The sequence below is a fragment of the Triticum aestivum genome, chromosome 4D (genome assembly GCF_018294505.1).
Source record: "Triticum aestivum cultivar Chinese Spring chromosome 4D, IWGSC CS RefSeq v2.1, whole genome shotgun sequence".
Classification (NCBI taxonomy): Eukaryota; Viridiplantae; Streptophyta; class Magnoliopsida; order Poales; family Poaceae; genus Triticum; species Triticum aestivum.
In genome coordinates this window covers 459,258,562-459,269,414 of record NC_057805.1, presented here as the reverse complement: position 1 = coordinate 459,269,414, position 10,853 = coordinate 459,258,562, and the positions used below count along the sequence as shown (strand labels likewise).

Here is a 10,853-nt window from a genome sequence, read left to right as displayed (position 1 = left end):
TTTTTTTCGTTTCCAAGAGGCATAGCCGGGCCTCTCGCGGAAGCCGGGCCTCTCGCGGAAGCAAAACAATGCCTCTCGCGAAAGCAAAACTGTGCCTCTCGCGGATTAAAAAAAGAAAACATGTTTTTTGCGCAAAAACATTTTAAAAAAAAAAATTGTTCCAGAAGCTAAGAAAGACCAGTGAAAAACCCGGAAAAAACCATGTAAAAAGCCAAAAACACGTGTGAAAAAATAAAAAAATTATTCAGAGCCCACCTTAGAGCACGACACGTGGGCGGCGACGCGCTCTCAGCCCACCCCATATAATCCTTGGGAGGCTGGGAACGACGGTTAGTTGCTCCCTTTTTATTTGTCTCAAAAAAAAGTTGCTCCCTTTTTATGTATATGGAGATCCCGCCGGGCTAGTATAGTACGGGTTGAGAATTCAGGCCCATACCACTCCGTCTGCTGAAACTACGGCGAAGGCCCGTCATCTTCTTGGGCCCATAGCCATACGAAAATAAAAATCGGAGCGACAGCGCATGTGCATGCAGACAAACCCGCAGGCAGCCGCGCGATAAACATCCAGATTTCACGCGATCAGTTGTAAATCTTCCCACAAAATGGATTGAACACAATCCGATCCGATTCCATCCCATCCCATTCCATTCCCGTCTTGATTCACTACCCATCCCATCCAGTCCCTTCGCCCTCCTCCTCCCCGCGCCGCCGCAGGCCGGCCACTACAGATCGCCGCGCCCACTGCCCGCGAGGCGACGAATTACCTGTGGCGCAGTCACACTGTAGAGGAGTGTCTCGCCCGAGCCCTAATTCTCAATCCGATCCCCACGCACTCGCCGGTAGGGGAAACAGCGGCAGCGCCAAGAAAATCACTGGGTGGACACCGCCGAGCTATCGTGGAAAGCGATCGATCTGTGCGACGGCGGGCGGCCAGCCGGCCGGCGTGCAGCCGTGGTGGCTACGTCCATCGGTCGTCCAGGTCAAGATCGATCCATGTCGGGGTGCCTGTGGCCGTGCGTGTCCAGCGCCAATGCCATGACGGCGGGGATGGGCGGGGGGTTGTTCGGGCCCAAGGCCAGGAGCCCGGCGGAGCTGGTGCGACACACGCGCGACATCCTCCGCTTCATCGCCGACCATCCGGAACCCTGCAGCGGCAAACTAGAAGCCAAGCGCGAACAAAAGGTGCTTCGCCTTTGCCTGCTCAATCTATATATGTTCCTCCATTGTTAATTTATTGTTAACAACAGATGCAAAATATGTGGTGTTTATCTATATATATATATGGACCACAGTAGTTCAGTGTTGGCAAAACTTTTAGAAATCAGTCGACTCTGCTCACTCTATGATCAGCATGTAGACATATATCAAAACGCAGAGAAATGGTAGTGCTTATGCTGGTAGCTTGTGTGTGTGTATGTTGGGGGCGGGGTATGGAAGTATAGATGGAGCAAACAGCTGATATTTGTGTTTCAGTGAGGAGTGATTATATAGGAGCAAACAGGGCATCACTAGTATTTGTGTTTCAGTGACAATGCTAAAGTGGAGTAAACTAGGCCAGTGCCTGAAAAGAGGATGGCTGCGTTGAGACATTAGAGGTGGGCATGAAAGCAAGAGGCGGGCTGCGGAGATTCGTGCTCGAGTTCTTTGTCTAGTGAGAATGTTTAGTTTGACTGGTGCACTTTTATGTTTATAATGAGCAGAACTGCAGAAGTAGAATGGTATAAACTAAGTCAATATAGGACAACCTTTTCGTTACATTGATTTATGTGTAATAAGAGGGTCTGTGTTTGATGAAAGTTAAGTTTGAACAGTGCATTTATAGTTATAATTATAAATATCATTTGGTTCTTTCAGTAAGCTTATTCGAAGTTGACACTTTGATACACCTCAAATGATTAAATCTACACTCGACTGAATATGCAGATTGCAGATCTAAGCATAAGTGTCAGGGCAATGAAATCCATTCTCTATGGCGACGGCGACGGCGATCCTGTTGCCGAAGCATGCACGCAATTGACAAGGGAGTTTTTCAAGGACAATACTCTACGTCTAGTAATTGTTTGCGTTCCGCATATGGACCTGGAAGTAAGTTAAAGGACACCTTGTTTTTTTTCCAACCTATAGAAACCTCATTTTTCCAATCAGGAACAACATTGGATCCTATCGTTATTAATATAGATTTGGCTTTTAAACTTCTAACTATTTGTAAATGGAAGTTTGTTTCTTTTCTCAGACTCAAAAGGAAGTAACTCTAGTTTATGCAAATCTGGCAAGACAAAAGGTAGATTCAAGGATCCCTGCCTCTGACTACTTGGAAGTTAACCAAGATCTTTTGGATATATTAATGGCTGGGTCAGTAACCATTCGGCTTCCTTTTTTGCACCTTGATTGTGTGTCAAAAGTTGTTTTCATCTGCTCTTAATTACCAAGTATTGATAATTCATAGAAGTGCTTTACTTTTTCGTCATATTTGTCAGATTCTTACTTGTGATGTTAATTATAATAAGTTTGAACTGAACACATGCTATTTCTTTATCCTTTGCGCAGGTTTAATAACAGGGACATTGCGATACATTATAGTACAATATTGAGGGATTGCGTACGCCACCAAGTGGCTGCACGGTATGGCCATGATTTACATATAATTATCTTACGGAGAAAGGAATCTATCTATACAGTAACTCGTTTTCATGGCCGAACAAAGTTATGTATAATCCAGTCATCTCCATTGATGTCGCTTATTATTTTTGTTACCCAAACATCATGATTTGCTTTGATGATTATTATTACTACTGATTTTGAAAGTTAGTTCATTTCTTTTCTTTTTTGGTTTGTTGTATTAATAAATATTCAATACTATTTTACAGGTATGTATTATATTCTCAGCATATGAAGAAATTCTTTGATTATATCCAGTTTCCTGACTTCAGTCCATCATCAGAAGCCTTCAAGACATTTAAGGTTAGTACGTAAATTTGGAACCTAATCTTTACTATTAGAGGGGATTGTTTTAAAAGACAACCCAAAAAGCAGCCCCTTACTTTCAGTAGATCCTCATTTGAATTGTCTCTTCGCTGAGTCTTCTGAACAATTATAGCATTTGATCCATAGACTTGGATCTGAACAACGAGGCAGCATTCTCAAATCAAGTGTTTGTGTAGTGTTTTTTAAGACAATTGCTCTGATCACACATGTAACAGGAACTTCTGACAAGGCATAAATCATCAGCAGCTGAATTCTTCACCAAGAACTATGATTGGGTAAGGTTTTCCGGTTGATAGATTTTAGACATTTCAGAAAATTAATTCGATAATCATATCCTGTCATAAACTGAAATGATGCTAGTAATCGGACTATTGTTGACAATCTCAACGAACCAACTTATGCATCTTTAATACTTGGTCTAATAATAGTGGGATTGCAATATTTGTGATACGTTTTGTTAGCCTACCATTTATTAGACAAAAACAAAAACTACTAGTGATACGTGGTTTATCATGAGGTTGCACACAAGCGAACTCACACACAAAGATGAACTTTGTTTATAATACAAAAATAGAAGCTCGAATTCATAGGCCAATCTCAAACGTAATTTGTCCTAAATCACCAAGCTTTGATAGGGGACCCAATGATTATTCATAATATGTGAGAATTTCCGTTTGGGAAGCTGCATGTATTCTAATTATACAAATCATATTTCAGTTCTTTTCAGATTTTCACACGAAATTGCTACATTCTTCCAACTATGTCACCAAAAGGCAGTCTATTCAGGTATACTTTTTCCTACAGTTGTGCTTCAGTATCCCCAATTGTTTCTTTTCTACTCCTTCCCAAAATATAAGGCGCATTTGACTTTGCATGGTCTTTGATGCATGACTTTGACCATTAATATATACCGAAATCCATACATTGAACATGTATCAATAGTATCATTGTATTTGTCTCTAAGTGAAATCAGAGTCGGTTGCGAGATCTTATGGGTTTTATCTCTAGCCTATCCCAACTTGTTTGGGACTAAAGGCTTTGTTGTTGTTGTTGTTGTTGTTGTTGTTGTTGTTGTATACAGTAAGTGAAAATCATAGTCAAAGTTGTGCAATGAAGACCAAAAAAGTCAATGCGCGCCTTATATTTTGGGAAGGAGGGGCATTTTGTATCACATTTAATCAACAATAGTTTTGCTTATGCTTATTGACCTTTTAACACCGACAATTTTATTTCTCGCGTCTAAGCAATAATGGTTTTTCTTAAACTTGTATTGCATGGTATTTCTTTCAGCTATTGGGAGATATTCTTTTGGAGAGAACAAATTCATCAGTGATGCTGCGTTACGTCAGCTCAAAGGAAAACCTCATAGTTTTAATGAACCTTTTAAGGGTAAGACACTATTTTATCATTTTGATGCTTGAATAGAAACTCATGCTTATAGCCGCTACAAGTTTCCTTAGGGCATCTCTAACGCCGACTTGCAAATTTTCTCCTGCATCTGTCCATGGACAAGGGGGGCCAGTCCGCCACCACGGATGCGGGAGGCGGCCATCCAATGCTGCCCGCATATATTTCAACTACTATCCGGACTAACCTGACCAAATTCGTGCAAACACGAATGAATTTCATATAAACCAGAAGAGATTCATGCAAACACAGCTGATTTCATATAAACATGATGGAATTTATTACATTTTGGGCATACTTGAACTAAAAGCGGTGCTCGTCCGACTCTGAAGGTATAATACCTAATCTAAATGATCGTCGGCGCCCAATACCCGTGTTCGGCCATGAGCCCTGAGAACTGAAGCTTTGCCTTCTCTAGTTTCACCTCAGCGCTCTTTAGCTCCACCTCCGTAACCTCCGCCTCCGGAGCCCCGGAAGTGAAGCTGCCTGCCTCCACCTCGGCTAATCGGCCAACGATGTTCAGCCCACCAAGCGTGGCTCCAATTGGAGGGTAAGAGTGTGGCCTTCTTGGGACCCGAGCGGTGGTGACCTACCATGCACTACTCTTCCTTGCTACCGGAGGCGCCCGTGGACGTGCCGGCTTCGTGGTCGTGGCGGCGGGGCGCGGCCGGGGCGAAGCCGGCGATGTCCTCCTCGTCGTCGGTCTTACCCCCACACCTTGTCTGCCGCCTCGTCGAGCTCCTTGTAGGTGGCCTCCAGTTCCGCCTGATGCTGGAGGTACCGCCATTGATCGAGGCGGATCTGGCGGGTGGAGCAGTAGGACTCGAGTAGCGCCGCCTGCTCCGCCACATCCGCGTCTGGAGTGATCTGCCTGCCGGCGTTGAGCCGCTCCTCCGCCTGCTGGTGCTCTTGGAGGAGCTGGATGTCGTAGGCCGCGTCGACCTACGCCTTACGCAACTTCTCCTCCCGCTCCTTCATGCACCATGTCTATGTAATGGGCACGGGCCTCGCCGATGATCATGGTGCAATGCACCGCTGAGGGTGGCGATGGTCACAAGGATGGCGTCGTCATGTCCGTAGCCGCATCCTCCATTGGGGCGTCGTCAGTCTCAGGCTGCCTGCCGGCCTGCCAGCCGATAGCAATGGCGGCCATCTCCTTCTGCTCCAGCGACAGTCTGTCCGAGAGAGCTTTGGAGAACGAGGAGGCCATGGGGGGAGTGGTGCAGAAGAGGAGAAAGGGACCGGAGGAGGATGAATGCGTCTATGAATGGGGCTGCAGTTTATATAGCGGGTGAATGGCAATGGTAGGCGGTAGAGGGACGGACGGGTAGCGCCAGAGTAGGTTCTTTGGCAACTGCGTGTCATTTGAACGCAGAGCAGTCACGTGCACAGGGAAGCGCCGCGCGCGGCGCTCTCTCGGTCGGCGCGCCGCTTCAATGTCGGTCAATGAGGTCACGTCCGCTCTCGACGGGCATGAATGTGGCATTGACGCTATGGAACAGCGCTGATCGTTTTAGGTGGGAAGCGCGCCTAGGCGAGTGAGGGGGTTTGGGTGGGACAGGGCGGTCGGACGTGGGCGTGGCGGCGGTCCGGCGTCCGCAAAGGCCCCCCCCCCTTCCCCCATGTTTGTCTCTAGTTTGCGGGAGAAAGTGCATTCGGACCGCCCTGCGAACTGATACAGGCCAGCGTTGGATGACACAAGACCGATACAAGCCCACGTTGGATGACACAACATGCCCGGGCAACGCGGTTCGGACGAATGTGGGCGGTTTGAGGGTCAGGGTTGGAGATGCCCTTAGCTAGGCTTTTGAAAAATGAGAAAGTTTATTCAACTTTTAATGTTCAATTGTTCGTATCATTAGGATCCAAGCCAACCTATACAAGTAGAGGCATTTCATATTTTCAAGGTACAATGCCAAGTCCCCATTTTTTTCCACCTGCCCATTTTCTTTAATTTGCATGTATATATAAAACTAAATATGTTCTTTTTTTGGGTTTGCGTCTAGCTGTTCACTGCGAATAAAAATAAGCCTCGTGACATCACCAGCATACTGGTGGCAAACAAGAGCAAAATCATCAGGTTCCTCAACGCCTTCACTCTGGAAAAAGGTAAACAAAAATCTAGGTTTGCAGCTTAATTACTTGCATCTCTCCACGATTAACCGGAGGTGGTTATCCTAAAGGGGTTTCTCTGGCGCTGACCGATGCAGAGGATAGGGTGTTCGAGTCGGACAAGGCCCAAGTACTCGCTGACGTCATGGCCATGAAGTTGTAGAACTGGATGCAGTGTCGACATGCCTTCTTCTTGTTCTTTTGCCTTTGTTAATTATATACTCCATAAAACCGACTGGGAAGTTGGATTAGGATGCCAAGCTGTTTTGGGCAACATGTTGCCCTGTTTCATCCTTGAGCAGAGCAGAAAAGAAGGAATTGCTTTAATTTGATTTGCTGAGTAATTTAAGAGTAGTGCAATAGACTTCTTGCTGCAAATCAGTGAAGCACACGGTCATGTACAAATAGCTCTGACTTTGACTCTGGGAATTAATTTCATTTCAGCATTAGAAGATAGAGTAACAGATAGTTTTTGTTAGCTCTGACTTTGACTCTGGGGATTAATTTCATTTCAGCATTAGTAGAAGATAACAGTTGCTTTTTGTAAGCAAAAGATTGAACTAATTAAGCAGTGAAGAAGCCATGGAAGGTAAAAAAAAAATTTAAAAAAAATCGACTCCTAAGTCCCAAGCACTTTAATAACTCATCGGTTCTCTAGCTTTGCCCTCACAGCTTAGTTTGTTGCTATGTGTGCTTTGCTCTGGATTGGGTGCTATATGGTTGGTCTCGATACGTGTTGGTTGCTATGCTTTGCTTGATTTATAATAATGCTAGTTGAAATGAATATAGTGTTTCCATTTCTCTCAATCTGATGGCAAAATGATCCTTGAAATCGAATAGAGTTGAGGGGTCTATCGGGGCATGGCCCAGGTACATTCAGACCTGGTCTTGATATGACTAGGCGGGCCCTGGTGCAAGATAACAAAGCGAGGCCCTTTGATTCAAAACAAACAAGTGCACTGGTCACTTGAAGCAAATTATTCTAACATTTTTTTGATACAAAGTACTCCCTCTGTAAGTAAATATAAGAGCGTTTAGATCAAGTTAATCTAGTCTGATACATCTTTATCAATGCATACTGTAGCTAGAATGTTTCAATCTTTCTTGTGGCGCTAATTTTTTTTTCTCGAATACGCACGAGTGTGCGTATCTTTTTTTTCTTGTGACGCTGATTGTCTTAAATAATGTTTTCATAATTTCAATTTTGGGAAACTGTTTTCAACTGAAACTACAATCATTGGTATAAGTTTAATTCGATAAGCAATGTAGTTGCGTTAAAAAAACTATATTTCTAATAAGGTTATTAAAAAAATATAAATCCAGACATCTAATAGTGCACATTGGCTCCTCTAGTAAGGTTATTTGCAATATTCTTAATTCAGAAAAAAAATCGAAATTGACATTGAATAAACCATTATGAGAATAGGTTTTAGCAAATTTAGTGCATCACTTACATAGCTCAACATCATCCAGTGACATCAAGTTTGTCGATCAACGAATACCACAAATATGCTTTTGAAAATTTTATGTTCCTCAATTTTCTTTAGTGAAGTACTTGTCATTTCCATCATAAAAAACTAAACTTAGAGAATATTCTCCACTGCTAGAATCTTTTCTTTATTATTTGCATCATCATTTTTTCTTCCAAGTAACATATCGCTTTTCCGGAAATGATGATTTCATATTCATAGAATTCATATCATCTACAAGTCCTTTGGCGATAATTGTCAAATAATCAATTGTGCCATCAATTTGTTGCAATGTAGAGTCGATGCACATGTATAGGGATTGTAATTTTTTGCTCATCATATTTTACCGAAAATAAACTGTCATGCCAAATTACAATACTAAAGAAAACTCAAAAGTACACATTGAATCATATAATTTTTTTCCAACTTTCCTTGACTTGGGATCATCAGAGACTTAGAGAATTCAAACAAGGGTTGCCTTAACTTGGGAGTTTGATATATAACTAGTAAGATGCTTGTGCATTACACGGAACATCAAGATTGGGGGTGGACGGCGACCGCAAGGGCAATGGGTACCCATTACCCGCGTACCCTGCGGGTAAAAACCCTATTAGGGCAAGGGTATGGGTCAAAAAAATACCCATGGATACATAAATAGGAAAAATGCATACCCATCGGGTATAGTGGGTATGGGTATGGTTTAGTATAACCCATACCCATGTACCCATGTACCGGCATATACTCTGAGAAATAGGCCTTATATATTATTTATCCACATATTAAACATGTTATATGTACATAAATCCCATAGCCCTAAAAGGACTTCATCATGCATTCATGCTAGGCCGCCGCACCACAATAGCTAGCCCACGAACGAGTATGTGTTGCTGTCATGATGTGTTGTTGTTTGTAAATTATTATTATAAGTTGTTGTTTATGACTATGTAATGCTCAAATTGATGTGTTGCAAATCTGGGTAATTTTATCCGCGGGTACCCATTTATCCTGATGGGTGACGGGTATGGGAAAAAATTGTACCCGTCAACGGGTATGGGTACGGGTGATGGGTAAGGTTTGGGATGACGGGTAAGGGTATGGGGTGGCTCCACCCGTACCCAAACCCTGCGGGTGCCATCCCTGGCCCATCACACCAGATTGTTCCATGGCCTTCTGGATGTGGTGGGGAGAAGATAAGGCTGATTGTGAGAGACAAGGAGTTGTTTGTAAATATGGAAACACGTGCGAGCATCTTTTTGCAAAATTGTAGCAGTTTGCTTTGTATGCGTCAGATCTAGATGTGATGACTATTAGTGAAAGATGGCAGGCACACCATCATAACCAACTCAGGTTTTTATAGGAGTAGAGATAACCTTGATGCATTTAATTATATATCCCAACGAGTACACCTAGTATAAGAAATTTTGAATATGGCAAGGTAAACTTCCATCTTTTGGTTGAACTAGAAAATAATACCTATGTCCATTGCGCAATTCCAGAAGATGGAATAACTTTACCACAAGAATTCATATCGAGGTTCATACTGTGAAACATACATACCGTAAAATCACACTATTTTCTTAGAGCATCCTATGATCGTCCCAACATAAGGTTTTCCTTTTTCTCGACCGTGGCTAGAGTTATTTACCCAAAACCACCACACTTGAGGCTAGTGTAATAGCTTGGTACCAGATTTGAGCCAGGTCAGAAAGAATCACCGAAACTGCGCCTAATGCGTAACGCGGAGCACTGATGCTGAAATTTGATCGCGGAAATAGCAAAACCGACAAGTGGGTCCCATCTGGCGAGCTGACGTGGCAAAGGCCAAGCACAAAAAAAACTTTGACCAGTTAAGGTGGCAGATGAGATACGGGCCCCGCCTGTCATTGACTACATGGTCATCTTCATCCTATCTCTATTTCTATGAAGCATTGCGTCCAGCAGCTTGTGAGTGGTCGAGCCCATGCGAACTGGGAGGTTCATGGCCATGGCAGCCAAGCCCTTGCTCGTAGCCTAGCTCGACGTCCAGATCCTCCTCTCCCTTTCCCTTCGTGTGGAGCTCGCTCCCATCCTCCAGCCCCCTTCCCGCTGTCATCCGAGAGCTGGCCGTCGACGCCTCTCCGCACTAGCGTGGCCACCACCATAGTTTCGCGAGACACGGTGTCCTAGAGCTTTGCCTCCTCACTCTGGTCATCCTTGACGACAAATACGAACGAAGAAGCCGCAGAACGACCGAATCGATCGTGTCTTCAACCTCGGAGCCGCCAGCCGTCGCCGTCGAATTCAACATCTTCAGAGCATCCCTGACCTCGCCGGCCTGCTCATCTGAATCGCCATGAGCTCCTCTCCTTTTACCCCTTTCTCCCGTTTTCGAATTCGTTCTGTAACTAATTCCTCCGCCATGCCGGAGAGCTCTGGCCGTCGCGCCTCTCCGCCGTCGTTGTTTGAGCATGAATTGATTGTGCCTGAGTACTGTACTGAGACCATGGAGCTCCAGCGATGCCATCTAGCTGCTTAGCTCGCTCGCTTGCAAGCTGTAACTCAGCGCTCATGCAAGTCCGAGCTTCGCCACCGCGCAGCTCGCCGCCATCAACGCTACTGGACACCCTAGCATCTTACTGCCGGCGCGGCCGCCGCCGGCGGGCCCTTCCGCGCCTCCTCCCTTTCCTCTCGAAGGCCATCTCCCGCCAACACGGCCGCATGCTTGCCTCTGCTCCGAATCAGCCGCCGCATGGCAGAGTAACAGAGGAGGAAGAAGAAGATAAAAGGAGTATAAGAGGATGAGCGGCTGACTGATGGGTCCCCGTCCACCTTAGCGGGTCAAACATTTACTTGGATTAGTCTTTGCCACGTCAGCCCGACAGGCGGGGCCCACCTGTCGTT

The 10,853-nt window shown here is 44.7% G+C and overlaps 1 protein-coding gene across 2 annotated transcripts; it reads left to right on the top strand.

The window, feature by feature from the left end:
• Positions 1-544: 544 nt before the first annotated feature.
• LOC123100306 (putative MO25-like protein At5g47540) lies at positions 545-6,933 on the top strand. Of its 2 annotated transcripts, none has more exons than XM_044522249.1 (11): positions 545-1,182; positions 1,924-2,085; positions 2,234-2,352; positions 2,548-2,622; positions 2,868-2,961; positions 3,201-3,260; positions 3,703-3,771; positions 4,276-4,374; positions 6,255-6,299; positions 6,399-6,501; positions 6,603-6,933. In XM_044522249.1, exons 1-11 carry the CDS (start codon positions 994-996, stop codon positions 6,665-6,667), a joined length of 1,080 nt encoding a protein of 359 aa, XP_044378184.1. In that variant the 5' UTR covers positions 545-993; the 3' UTR covers positions 6,668-6,933. The 2 variants fall into 2 exon arrangements, with proteins under 2 accessions (XP_044378184.1, XP_044378183.1); XM_044522248.1 differs by having other exon boundaries at positions 6,576-6,933.
• The last annotated feature ends 3,920 nt before the right edge of the window (positions 6,934-10,853 follow it).